General features: G+C 39.3%; 1 protein-coding gene across 1 annotated transcript; it reads left to right on the top strand.

Moving 5' to 3' along the window:
- Positions 1–201: 201 nt before the first annotated feature.
- LOC145661536 (uncharacterized) lies at positions 202–1647 on the top strand. The gene has a single exon (XM_081726858.1). It carries the CDS (start codon positions 202–204, stop codon positions 1645–1647), a length of 1446 nt encoding a protein of 481 aa, XP_081582984.1.
- Positions 1648–15277: the final 13630 nt, after the last annotated feature.

Here is a 15277-nt window from a genome sequence, read left to right on the forward strand (position 1 = left end):
TCACCATAGAGGACATGATACGATTTACTACCATCGTTCTTCAAAATGTTCATCCTTTTCTTAGAGACTATATTCTACTACAAATCACAAACACTGCCAAGTCTCTTTTTAAAGTCCAGCTTCAAGCCACCTACTCAGGACCTCACGTACACTTCACTTTCCACCCAATTGAACCTCAACATGACTTGGACTCTTAGATTTATGGTTTTCACCTTCTTGTTCTTAAATATTCGATCCGTCTTAAAACACAAACTCGTTTTCGAACAACTCCTACGTGAAGAACAAGTATGTGCCTTTGCGCTCAATGAAACATTTCTTACACCCAGTTTACCATTCAAAATTCCTGGATATCAGTTATTTCGTTATGACTGTGCCAGAAATGTCCTCAGAGCGCAAGGCGGAACAGCAATAGGCTGCTACCGACAGCTTCCTGTCCGCACTCATACTTTACCCCACAATCTCCTCCAGCCTCTACCAGAACACAATCTTAATACAATCTACTTTAAATCCCTAACCATAACAGTAGCTACTATCTATGTTCGTCCAGGCCATCCAATTCCCTATGACTTCTTTCATTACATCAACAATCACTTCCGCCATTATATCATTATGTCAGATATCAACTTCCATAGCCGGTCGAATCGAGAACGTACACACTTCATAACCTATGTCCAAAATCACCTGACAGCTGAAATCAAAGACCTTCCTTCTGCCTCAAGACCAATCAGCGATACAACCCCTGATGTCATCATAACCTCTACTACGCTCAATATCGCAAACATTCGTGTTCTCCCGCCTTTTGGCAGTGATCACGCTCCAATTTTGATCGATATCACCTCACCTATACAACCCACACGACAGCCTGAACCTATCAAATACTATGACTATCAGCATGCTGACTGGAACGCTTACCAATCAGATATTACCAGAGTACTGCATTCCGTACCTGCTCCTACTTCTGAACAGGATCTTTACCATCTTACCGACAAAATTCAAGAGACAATCTTACAAGCAGCTCAAGATCATATACCTGTTAAGATGCGTTTCCCTCATAAACCGCCTGTACCACCTCAATATCGTCAAATCATTACTGCATCACGACAAGCCTTTAGGGACTATCAACGAACTCGAAATCCTGACGCACTTCGCCTCCATCGCCAATGGAACAGAATGGTCTCTAATTATCTCTCTGCCTATAAGCGCCGACAGTGGACGCGAGCCTGTAATTCTCTTTCCATTAAATCCAATCCTACTCAATATTGGCAAAAATTCAAATTACTTACTGGAAAATTCCAACGACCTACTTACCCTATCATGCTCAATACCCATCCTCTTCACACCGATCTCGAGAAGGCAAATGCTTTCGCAACTTATTTTCAGCAAATATTCACTCCACCACCTCAACTGGTTAATAGACCAATTTATCGTCGCATAGCACGATTTTGTGACCCACAAAACCGATTTCTCCAACCTGATTGTACACATATGTTGGAACCTGATAATAACCTAACCTCTGAAATTCTTCCTGCAGATATCCAAGCTATCATCCATCGAAAACGCTCAACAGCTCCGGGCTTTGACTCTATCACGTATAAGCTAATCAAGGCGGCTCCCCCAGTACTTCTACAGCTCCTAGCATCTATCTAAACCTTCATATTACGCACAGGCTACTATCCACCTGATTGGAAAGTCTCCAAGGTCCTTCTCTTCATTAAGCCCGACAAACCAATTCATGATGTTTCCTCATATGGGCCTATCCAACTGACTTCTTGCCTTAGTAAAATTTTTGAAAAAATTCTTGTTACACGTCTTCATGTTCATCTCACAGATCGTAATATCATTCCTACTCACCAAGCAGGCTTTCGCCCTGGCATTAGTCTGAATGACCAATTACTTCGCCTCAGTAACACCATCACCAATCATTATAATTCTTCTCACCCATCTTGTCTTCTACTGTTCGACCTAGAAAAAGCGTTTGATAGAGTATGACATCAAGGGTTGCTATATAAACTTCACAAATTTCACTTACCCACTAGCTATGTCCGCCTTATACATTCCTTCCTTGCCAATAGACTCGCATATATCCTCATAAATTCTACCATATCTCATCCTATATTCCTACACACTGGAGTACCTCAAGGCTCTGTTCTCTCCCCGTTACTGTATATACTGTACGTAACAGACATGCCACCCCTACCGGCGAATATTCACTTATTTCAATATGCGGACGATACCGCTTTTTTGACTCTTGGAAAATCTATTCAACATATTAATCGCACTCTACAACCAGCCATAGATGCTTTTATCAACTGGTGTGACATATGGAAACTCTCCGTCAATGCCTCCAAAACCCAAACCCTCATTATTCAAAAACGTCCTTCCAAAATCCGTCGAAATCCTAACTTGCTACGTCTTTCAGTTCAAGGCACTCCCCTATTACCAACTTCCAATGTTAAATATCTCGGAGTGATCTTCGATAGTAAATTGACTTGGAAACCCCATTTGCAGAAGATCCAAACTCAAGCCACTAAACGCTTAGCTTTACTGAAAAGCTTAGTAGGTACCTCATGGGGCCTCCATACCCAAACTGTTCTTACAACATACAAATCGTTTCTCCGACCGGCACTCACTCATGGCCATACTGCATGGATATCTGCCCCACCACAACTGTATCAGCGACTAGAAATCATTGAACGCCACGCTTTTCGACTAGCTTTTCGCATTCGCCTTCCGTCCCCTACCGCACTACTCTACGAAAGAATTACCTTTCCTACCATTCTTCAACATCTCGAACAAACCCGCTCCAAGTACATCACCAAAGGCATTCAATCAGGTAATCCCCTTATTCTTGACGCCATTCATATTGACATCCTGCTAGACACACCTTCTCAATATCTTGATACCCCTCTTCAACATCTTCTAACCATGTACTCCAATACCCTTGATGACAACGATCCTACTAAACAAGATTTTGCCATCTACCACCCTGACCATTTATCACGGCACATCTATCCATCTTTGCACTAGTACTCATCATTGTGGTTCCAGAGGCTCATCTGTGCTCATTAGTTCTGAGTTGCCACAGAACAGAAGCTAACCCTGCATTTGTCTCTACTAACCATCTTCCCTGTGTTTTGTCTTGTCTAATTGCACTGCATTCATCTATCATCTCATTATCCCGTGGATGAACTCCTAGCTACAATTTCTCACCGCTTATAGATACCTAAATGATGCCCTCCATATTTGAAGAGTACGATATATGAAATGGATGTCCTGAATAAATAAAGAAATAAAGAATATGTAAACCCAACTACATGAATCAATGCTAACCCCAAAATAAAATGCACTGAAAATGAATGAATGAATAAATAAATAAATAAATAAATAAATAAATAAATAAAAATAAAACACTTAGCCCTCACCTTCTCTCACCTATCCCTTAACTTTCCCTTCATCCCCTTCCCGAAGAAAGGGTGTACCCCTTGACCGGTTTAACCTTGTAAAAAAAAAAAAAAGCTTTTAAGCATACTTCGCTGGTTTCCAGCTTTCTCATTTGAGGCATTGTTTACAGTGTCAAGTCCTGACTGAGGATATTACGAGCTTGTAGACGCAAGCCCGGCAGTTCTCAGTGTGGGCGAGAGGGTGAGAGAGATAGAGGGTTTCACTCGAGTGGAGACTGCACTATCGTACACGTTAGTGTGCATATTTTTGGAAGTTTAGCTTCATCATCCATTTCATCATCTTTTCATCTTTCGTTCAGCATACTGATTTTCAATCATTGGTTTTCCATCCACCATCTTCATTGGCCACTATGGCCAGCGGACAACACCAGTCTCTTCCTGCGACAGCTCCTACACCATCAGGCCTCCCTGCGGCTGCTCATAAAGTAGAGAAACGAAAGAGCTATAAGGATGCGTTTGAAACACCAGCAGTTGTGACACCACGACCAGATGAGAATACCAGGATTACGGACAACGGCAACATAGCATCTACATCTACATCTCCACCTCACAAGAAGCACCATGACGATAACATTAGTATTGCTAGTTCCGACGATAGCTCCCGACTCATGATAGTAGACGGCATCCAGCAACTCTCTCACAAACCTCAACCAGACGTACATAACTTTCTTCTACAAAACTTTGATCCAAAACTCCGCAACACCAAACTGTTACTTCAACAAATTCTTAAATACCGACCACGCACAGAAATTTTACAAATTGTTCAAACACAAAACGGCTACATCATAAAGTCACCTCTACCTCATTTTGCTACAACAATACGAGACAAGCACAGTTTCGAAATCTTTGGCAAGACAGCAAAACTTACAAAACTCCACGACCAACGTACCAAACTACCGCCGCCACCCAGACGATCTCCTACACTATCTGTGGTCATTCGCGGAGTGGATCCATCATACAGCGATGACGAAATTGAAGAGGAATTACGTCAAGAAGGGTACGTGTTCAAGAAATGTCTTCGCATCCGTAACAACCAAGGAGCTACTTACATGGTGCGGGTCTTGACCGAATCACAAGACACTATTGATGATCTATTGGAACACGGGGCATACATCTACAAGAAACGACACAGAGTCGAACCATCGAAAACTCCAGCCCCTCTACCAATACGTTGCGACCGCTGCCAGGAGTATACACACCCAACATCAAAATGTACTAATACTTTCAAATGTGGTTACTGTGGTGGTCCCCACCACACCCGAACCTGTCCAAACATGCAACAACCACCTGACTGCCCCACCTGTCACGAACGTCATCCTGCTTATAGTTACAAATGCAAATCGAAACCTGTTCCTCAAGAAGCACAGCCTGAATTAGTTGTTCCTCTCCGCATGCATGATGCACAAAATCAAACTTCTGACACTCATACTACCTCAGATCAACCTATAACAATCAAACAACTCCTAGCTTTCATCACGCTCACGCTTCAAAACATACATCCGTTCGCACGTCCTCTAGTTTTGCAACACGTTCAATTCGCTGCACAATCAGTTTTTCACCTTCAATTTCATGCAACTTACAATGGACCTACGGCCTACTTTCATACTTTTCCATCTCAGCAAAGCCTTTAAATTCCATCCTGTCATGAGCATTATGGGTTTAGTCTTTCTCTTTCTAAATATTCGTTCACTCTTCACTCATAAACTACTTTTCGAACAACTCCTTCTCGAAGAAAAAGCAAATGCTTTCCTACTGAACGAAACTCATCTTACTCCGAAATTGCAATGCAAAATTCCAGGCTACACATTAATCCGCAAAGACAGCATTCTACCAGCACGACGTGCAAATGGTGGCGTTGCTATCGGCTTCTCACCCCATATCCCATATCGCATACATACATGTCCAGCACAGAATCTACCAGAACATCTCATAATCACCCTTTACTACAAATCAGATTACATCACCATAGCAACAATCTATGTACGACCAGGCCACCCAATCCCTCTGGGCTTCTTTCAATATATTTCAAACTCGTTTCAGCGCTATATCATCTTAGCTGACATCAATATTCATAGTCGTTCTATCAGAGACAAAACGAATTTTGTGAACTTCATCACCACTGCTACAACAGGTACATATCACCAACTACCAAAACCGACACGCCCAGAATCAAATACGACCCCTGACGTAGCTATTACTTCAGCTACCTTAACACAGCGCACAACACTTGAAGTCTTAGACCCATTAGGAAGTGATCATGTACCGATCAAGCTATTCATTCAATGTCGCACTCCTCGACCTCTTGATGCAACTCCACCTCATATGATCTTAAGATATGATAAAGCAGACTGGGAGAAATATCGTTTATATCTTTCAACACATCTAGAAGGACTTGATCCACCTACTACCGAAGACGAACTATATCATCTATTGGATACTATTACACGCCATATCAATCACGCTTCAGCACAATATATACCACAATCACAATATACGCCATATAAGCCTAAACTTCCGCCGCAATATCTTGCCATGGTGCAGCGATCGCGACACTTTTTTCGGGACTACATTCATACAGGAAGTCGAGAGGCTCTTCGCCATCACAGAGCTCTACAACGTACAGTCCAAAACTATGTCAAAGCCTATAAATTACGTCAGTGGGTAAAAACCTGCAACACTCTTGCAGAGACATCCCACCCGTCACGTTACTGGAAACGCCTCAACGCTCTTTCTGGCAAATCAAATAGAACGTCATATCCACTCATTCTTAACGACAAACCTCTTCACTCTGATCTCGATAAAGCAAATGCCTTTGCCACATATCTTCAGGATATCTTCACACCACTTACTCCTGACCGTCCTGTTCATAATCATCCGGTGGATCAATTTGATTTTTCATCTGCTCATCTTCAGCCGAACAGTAACCACCAGCTGAATATTCATAAAACACTAACAGCGGCCATCGCTCCTGATGATATTACTTCAGCCATTCGAAGAAAACGTAATACAGCCCCAGGTATAGACGCAATCTCTTATCGCCATATAAAGGAATGTTCATATGCAGTTCTCTACCTTCTCTCACTAATCTATACTTTCATCTTACGTTCTGGATTCATACCATCACAATGGAAGACGTCTAAAATTCTGATGTTTCTCAAACCTAATAAACCAGCCGACAGTATTTCTTCATATCGACCTATTCAATTAACGCCTGTGTTCAGTAAAATTCTCGAAAAAATCTTAGTTCAACGACTGCATATTCATCTTACTCATTATAATCTTTTACCACGGTCGCAAGCTGGATTTCGCCCAAATTTTAGTATCAACGACCAATTACTCCGTCTTCTCAATCACATCACCAACCAATATAATACATCACGACCATCTTGCCTTACCTTATTTGATTTGGAGAAAGCATTTGATAAAGTATGGCACGCAGGACTTATGTACAAACTTTTGAGCTTCCGGCTTCCTCTTGCTTATATTCGATTCATCTATAACTTTCTGCATTGTCGCTTGGCATACGTATCTATTAACGACACATTCTCTCATCCTATATTCCTTTACTCTGGTGTACCCCAAGGATCTTCACTCTCCCCTCTGCTTTATCTTCTTTATGTGGCTGACTTACCACCATTACCTCCGAACGTTCATGTTTTTCAATATGCAGACGATACAGCGTTCCTAGCACTTGGTAAAACTGTTCACCAACTTAATATTCCAATGCAGTCCGCTATAGATTCGTTTATTAACTGGTGTGAAAAGTGGCGCCTCAAGATAAACGCTCTAAAGACCCAGACTATAGTTTTCTTGCCGCCCAAAAAACGCACAAAGGTCCACCGAAACCCCAACCTACTTCATCTCACAGTCGAAGATACACGTATTCAACTCAGTAAATCTGTCAAATACCTCGGCCTCACCTTAGACACACATCTCACTTGGAAACCACATTTACAGGACGTGATTACAAAAGCTTCAAACCGGCTCAATTTATTAAAACGTCTCACGGGCACTACCTGGGGTCTCAGTTCTACAACTGTGTTAAATACTTACAAGGTCTTTTTGCGTCCAGTTCTGACGTATGCTAATCTAGCTTGGATCGCTGCACCACCATCCTTCTATAACAAATTAAAGATCTTAGAACGCCATGCACTCCGCATTGCTTATAGGATAAAATTGCCAAGTCCAACATGCGAATTGTACGAAAGAATCCCTTTTCCACATATTCTCTTCCATCTCGAATCTCTCCGTCTCAAATATATCGATAAACACCTGCATGAACGCCACCCGCTTCTCATAGACACCATGAACGCCCACATAGACTTTCCTATTTCAACTCCCATTGTACATACGCCGTTATCTCTTCTTTTCACGATTTACCATTACACTCTACCTCCAAACCACAGGTACCTCCACTTAGCAGAAGAATTGAAGACCGACGACCCACAGCCTCTCATCTGTCCATCATACGCACTGTAATACCTCTGTTACTAATCTGGGCTTTCCCTTGTCTTTCATCAATGCTTGGAGCAGCCCCCAAGCGAGAAGATTAACCAGCATCAGTCAACTAACATAACCCAGTGTTGTGTTTGTGATTCGCACTTCACCACATCATGCCATCTCATCTTCACCTCATGATTGTGATCTAAAGATCACAATGTTCAACCTACCAATGCTAAAAATCAATAAATAAAATAAAATAAAATAAAATAAAATAAAATAAAATAAAATAAAATTCTCTGTATAACACCTTCCTTCATTCCTATACCCCTTTTCTAACCCAGTAAGACAAACATCCCATAGACCAACCACCACAACTTCTATTTCTTCCCATTGTAATGTTACCCACTTCCCCATAGAGGGCGTAACCCTCGAGCGGGTAGCTAGCTCTGGCTAGCAAAAAAAAATTCATTAATGCCCCGTCAAAAAAAAAGCTTTTAAGCATTCCTCCGTCCGATCCTTACTTTTGGGCATACCGCTTGGTGCAATGCTTCTGTTTCTTTCTATGAAAAACTCAGCATACTGGAACGACATGCTATTCGACTGGCGTATTGAATTAAACTTCCACACCCAACGTGGCTCACATACGAATATATAGACTTTCGAAATATCACCGAGCATCTCGCACAACTTCGCCTGAGATACATCAGCTCTCGCATCCAAACAGGCCATCCACTTTTCTTGTACATCCTTCACACCGACGCTCTTACTGACGCAGCCTATCGATACAAGCATTCACCTTTAAATATTTTTGTATCTCTATATGTTAAAGACGAGCACCTTCCTGCGGCTGAAAGGGAAATATATGATATATACGTCATTGATCATCATATACCGCATCTCTTTCCATCTAAGCACTAGATCCTCACCATTAACAAGGGCTTCCCCATATGTTCATTAGTCCCGAGTCGCCCCGGGACAGAAGATTTAACCCTGCATCTGTCTCACTAATCAAATTCTGTTTGTGATGTGTTAGCACTTCACCTCATTCATCATCATCATCATCATTGTTCTTTATTTTATGTATTTGAATGCCTATTAGCACCTTAGCACCTCAATCATACATCTGCACTCAACTTCAATATAAATTGTGATTTATTATGATTACTATTCCTTATGTTCATACTTTCTGCACTTAGCCCATCTTTATTTATCTTATCATCAATAGAAATCCCTCAAGAATCTATGCCAAAGAGAGGGCGTTGGGATTATATGGCTTTTAATTGCTATTGTAGCATTTTAATAGATAGATAATAACAATAATTGAAGGTGAGAGGATCTCTGATACAGTATGTCACGAATCCATCAAATTAGGAAGCTGAATTTCGGTTATATAAACTTGTCTTTAAAAATAAATAGGTATGTGTCCCAGCGTTTTTGAGAATCCCTATTTTAAGGGAGAAGGGATCATTTTCTATAATTTTGTTCTTCACATTGAAAGCGAAGTTACTTGTAGTTTGTGATCACATCAAGGGGTGACGGTTGAGCAGTTCTAAATGAATTTTGGAACATAGTACTTAAGGGGTTTAACGTTTCAGTCAAATATATAGTAAGTACATCATGAGCCCGTCAAGCTAGGAAGATGGAACTCCCTATATATATATATATATATATATATATATATATATATATATATATATATATATATATATATATATATATATATATATGCTCATTTTAAAAAAAGGAAACGCCTCTCCTCGTTTTTGAAAATTTTAGTTTTTAAGGCTGAAGGAGGATATTTTCAACATTTTTTCTTCTCGTTAAAATCGATGTTGCTTGAAGTTTGTGAACGCTTCACGGAATAACATATTTTTATTGTTACACTTTCATTGATACGTGAAGTGATTTATTTGTGGATTTTGTAGAAGGGGGTAATATTTATGCAAGATTGTGTTCCGTATAACAGAACAACTTTAGTGGGGTTGGGACTACGTTATTTTTAAACCTACCTACTTTGAAATTATGGTACTGGTTTGATAGGAGACACACAAGTTCATCATTTTTTAAAATATTTTTAAAAACAATTTTATGATAAAGACGGATAGGTATGTTAGATAAGATTTGGTTAGGTAGATTAGATTGCATGCGTTAGTTACCTTACTACAAGGTGACCAGACGTCCCGTTTTAGCCGGGACTGTCCCCTTTTTTCAATCATTGTCCCGTTTTTTTATTCTCAAACGGGACTCCTAAATGTCCCGTTTTTAAGCAAAAATGACCCAAGTGTCCCGTAATTATTATTCAAAATATAAATGGTCAATACAAACTCTACACTCTTCCGTACCAACACTCATCGGAAAAGTTCATTTAAGTGGAACTCAAATAAAGCATATCCTGACAACTGCTGGGTAGAAGTATTTTCTCATTTCTGTTCTTATAACGTACCGTACTCAAATCTTCTAAAACTTGTGAAGTTTCTTCTCTGTTTACACGGAACTAATGCTCCAACTGAACGTGCATTCTCGCACATGAATGCTTTGTAGACAAGTGATAAAAACCCAACTGTTTACAGATACTTTGGAAGCTGTGCTGATCAGTAAGATTAATTTTGATCAGTCTTGTACCAATTTCTACAAATTGTTAAGTGTAAACAAACAAAGAACTTTTAAAAAAGATCCATTCATCCCAAAAATGCCAGTGAAAATTACGCTATAGATGATGTAGTGAAAGTAGATGATATAGTAGAGAATAACAGATATTCAATAATGAGGTAAGTAGTTTATTAGTAGTTAAAAGTATTGTTGGGTAGTACTTAAGTTAGAAACGCTGTGTTATCACTCTTACTTGTGTATTTTGTAAAATTGAAAACACTGCTGAGTCCCAAAATGCAATCTGAAAATCAGATATTTACCCCACCCCCCACCCCGTCGCTGATTCGTATGCGTCCCGTTTTTGCAAGTAAGAATTCTGGTCACCTTGCCTTACTACTTTCTGTCCTACTGCTGAGGACAAGTGTAGAGCATCCAGTGAAAGCCCTATAGTTGCATTGCAATCTGCATACGTTGTCATAACAAGTGTCACACTCCTACGTAAAAGGGTTTTGCTATGACAAGTAATTCTTTAGGCTGTTCTAATTTGGTCCTTTAAGACCAAATTCCCCGCCCGAGCAATAAATACAACATAAAGTAAGAGTTTACTTTGGGCAGAACAGTGATAGGTACACATATGCTTGAGCCTAATTTTATTAAATAGAAGGGGAAAGAACGTGCCTGAAGTTGGCCACCCCACCTCTCCCAAATTACACCAAACATTGCACATCGTTAGTGCATCGTTAGTGCACTTAAACGAACTAAGCACTAACGTTAGTGCTACCATATTTTGGGATTTATTCAAGATTTTTGGTGGGGGGGGGCCAACTTCAGAAATATCAAATTCTATACAAATAGAGGTAGAAACATGGAGTTAACGGCAATCGTTAGTGCATCGTTAGTGCACTTAAACACACCAAGCACTAACGTTAGTGCTACCATATTTTGGGATTTATTCAAGATTTTTGGTGGGGGGCCAACTTCAGAAATATCAAATTCTATTCAAATAGAGGTAGAAACATAGAGCTAACGACAATCGTTAGTGTATCGTTAGTGCACCTAAACGCAGTAAGCACTAACGTTAGTACTACCATATTTTGGGATTTATTCAAAATTTTTGGTGGGGGGGCCAACTTCAGAAATATCAAATTCTATACAAATAGAGGTAGAAACATAAAGTTAACGGCAATCGTTAGTGCATCGTTAGTGCACTTAAACACACTAAGCACTAACGTTAGTACTACCATATTTTGGGATTTATTCAAGATTTTTGGTGGGGGGGCCAACTTCAGAAATATCAAATTCTATACAAATAGAGGTAGAAACATGGAGTTAACGGCAATCGTTAGTGCATCGTTAGTGCACTTAAACACACCAAGCACTAACGTTAGTGCTACCATATTTTGGGATTTATTCAAGATTTTTGGTGGGGGGGCCAACTTCAGAAATATCAAATTCTATACAAATAGAGGTAGAAACACGAGGTTAGTGGCAATCGTTAGTGCATCGTTAGTGCACTTAAACACACCAAGCACTAACGTTAGTGCTACCATATTTTGGGATTTATTCAAGATTTTTGGTTAGATGCCAACGTTAGAAATATCAAATTCCATACAAATTGATGTAGAAACATGCGTTTAACAGCAATCGTTAGTGCTTCGTTAGTGCATTTAAACGCACTAAGCACTAACGTTACTGCTACCATATTTTGGGATTTATTCTAGATTTTCGGTAAGGTGGGCAACTTCAGAAATATCAAATTCTATACAAATTGACGTAAAAACATGCAGTTAACGACAATCGTGATTGCATCGTTAGTGCACTTAAATGCACTAAGTACTAACGTTAGCATTACCATGTTTTGGGATTTATTCAAGATTTTTGTTGGGGGGCCATCTTCAGAAATATCAAAGTCCATAGAAACCTTTAGTGCTTTCTAGAAGCACTAACGATCCACTAATGAATGGCATTAATTTTTTGTTAGTGCATGAAGTTGGGGTAAATTCCCGTGCCCTCCAAAAATATTGTACTTGTAGCACCTACACTAATGAAGTACTAACGTTAGTGGTTGGTGCACTAAAAACCACTAACAATTGCACTAGAAGATATCATTACTGCTTTTGAATTTGGCGGAAATTTGATGTAATTAAAAATTACCAATAAATTTCTTATGGGAGTTTCGTGACATGTAATTGTCCATAACTACCCTAATATTGAAGTACTAACGAAACTGTTAGTATTTTCTAGAAGCACTAACGATTGCACTAGAAGAGAGCATTAGGGCTCTTGAATTTGACGGAAATTTGATGCAATGTAAAATTTCCTATAAATTTATTATGTGAGTTTCGTAACAGTAATTAGCCATAACTAAAGTAATAGTGAAGTACTAACTGAACTGTTAGTGTTTTCTAGAAGCCTAACAATGCACTAACGAATGGTACTAAGTTTTTAATTAGTGCTTGAAGTGGGGGCGCTAAGTTCACTCTCGCCTCAAAATGTATTTTAATTGTAGCAACTATACTAATGAAGCACTAACCTTAGGTGTAGATGCACTAAGAAGCACTAACAATGCACTAACGATTGCTCTAGAAGAGATCATTAGTGATTTTGAATTTGGGCGAAATTCGATTCAATAAAAAAAATTGCCATAAATTTCTTGTGAGTCTCGTGATATGTAATTGGCCATAACTACACTAATAGTGAGGCACTAATGAAATTGTTAGTGCTTTATAGAAGCACTAACGAATGGCACTATTTTTTCCGTTAGTGCTTAAAATGTGGGTGCGAAATTCACTCTGACTTCCCCAAAGGTTTATTTACTTGTAACACCTACACTAATGAAGCACTAACGGTAGGTGTTTGTGCTCTAAGAAGCACTTACGATGCACTAACACTTGCACTAACAGAGGTAATTAGTGCTTTTGAATGCGATGGGAATTTGATGTAATGAATAATTCCCCATGTGTTTCTTATGGGAGTTTTGTGACTTATAATTGGCTGTATCCACACTAATGGTGAAACACTAACGAAACTACTTGTATCTTCTAAAGATACTAACAATGCACTAACGAATAAAACTAATGTATTCGTTAGTTCTTGTAGTGGGGGCTAAGTTCACGCTAATTTCGAAAGTTTTCTTTACTTGTAACATTAGTGCTTCCTAGTGCACCAACACCTAAGTTTAGTGCTTCATTAGTGTAGGTGCTACAAGTAAAAAACCTTTGTGGACTTGGTTCCCACTTCAAGCACTAACGAAGAATAGGTCCATTCCTTAATGTATCGTTAGCGCTTCTGCAAAACACCCATAGTTCCGTTAATGCTTAACTATTGATGTAGATACGACCAATTATATGCCACAAAGTCTCATAAGAAATTAATGGGGAATTTTTCATTGCGTCAAATTTCCGCCAAAATCAAAAGCACTAATGACCTCTTCTACTGAAATCGTTAGTGCTTTATAGTGCACTAACACCTAACGTTAGTTCTTCATTAATGTAGGTCCTACAAGTAAAAGAACCTTTGGAAGCCTTCATGAACTTGGCGCCCCCACTTCAACCAATAACGAAAAAATTAGTGCCTTTCTTTAGTGCATCGTTCGTGCTTCTAGAAAATCCTTTTAGTTTTGTTAGTGCTTCACTATTAGTGTAGTTATGGCCAGTTACATCTCAGGAAACTCACATAAGAAATCTAAGGGACTTTTTCACTATGTCAAATTTCTGCCAAATTAAATAGCACTAATGATTACTTCTAGTACAATCCTTAGTGCATCCTTAGTGCTTCTTCGTGCACCAACCTCTAATGTTAGTGCTTAATTAGTGTAGGTACTACAAGTAAAATATCTTTGCTGGTCACCATGAATTTACGCCCACTTCAAGCACTACCAAAGTAATTAGTGCATTCGTTAGTGCTTCCTAAAAATACTGACACTTTTCATGGAATTTGATATTTCTGAAGTTGGCTCCCACCAAAAATTTTGAAAAAATCACAAAATGTGGTAGCACTAACGTTCGTGCGTAGTACATTTAAGTGCACTAATCACGTTTTAACGATTGCCGTTAACTCTATGTTTCTACCTTTATTTGTATACAATTTGATATTTCTGAAGATGCTCCCGCCCCACCAAAAAAGTTTAATAAATCCCAAAATATGGTAGCACTAACGTTAGTACTTAGTGCTTTTAAGTGCACTAACGATGCAATAACGATTGCCGTTAACTCTATGTTCCTATCTCTATTTGTATAGAATTTGATATTACTGAACTTGCCCACCCCACCGAAAATCTAGAATAAATTCCAAAATATGGTAGCACTATCGATAGTGCTTAGTACGTCTAAGTGCACATAAAGATGCACTAACGGTTGCCATTAACCGCATGTTTCTACCTGTATTTGTTTAGAATTTGATATTTCTGAAGTTGGCAACCCCAACAAAAACTTTGAATAAATCCCAAAATATGGTAGCACTAACGTTAGTGCTTAGTGCGTTTAAGTGCACTAACGATTGCCGATAACTCTATGGTTCTACCTCTATTAGTATAGAATTTGATATTTCTGAAGTTGGCCCCCCACCAACAATCTTGAATAAATCCCAAAATATGGTAGCACTAACGTTAGTGCTTAGTGCGTTTAGGTGCACTAACGATGCACTAACGATTGCCGTTAACTCTATGTTTCTACCTCTATTTGTATAGAATTTGATATTTCTGAAGTTGCCCCCCCCCACCAAAAATCTTCAATAAATCCCAAAATATGGTAGCACTAACGTTAGTGCTTACTGCGTTTAGCTGC

This window comes from Thermobia domestica, chromosome 10 (genome assembly GCF_964235325.1).
Source record: "Thermobia domestica chromosome 10, izTheDome1.hap1.1, whole genome shotgun sequence".
Taxonomy (NCBI): Eukaryota; Metazoa; Arthropoda; class Insecta; order Zygentoma; family Lepismatidae; genus Thermobia; species Thermobia domestica.

Coding starts and splice junctions, on each gene's coding strand:
- LOC145661536 (XM_081726858.1), top strand. CDS start 202: ATGGTTTTCACCTTCTTGTTCTTAAATATTCGATCCGTCTTAAAACAC.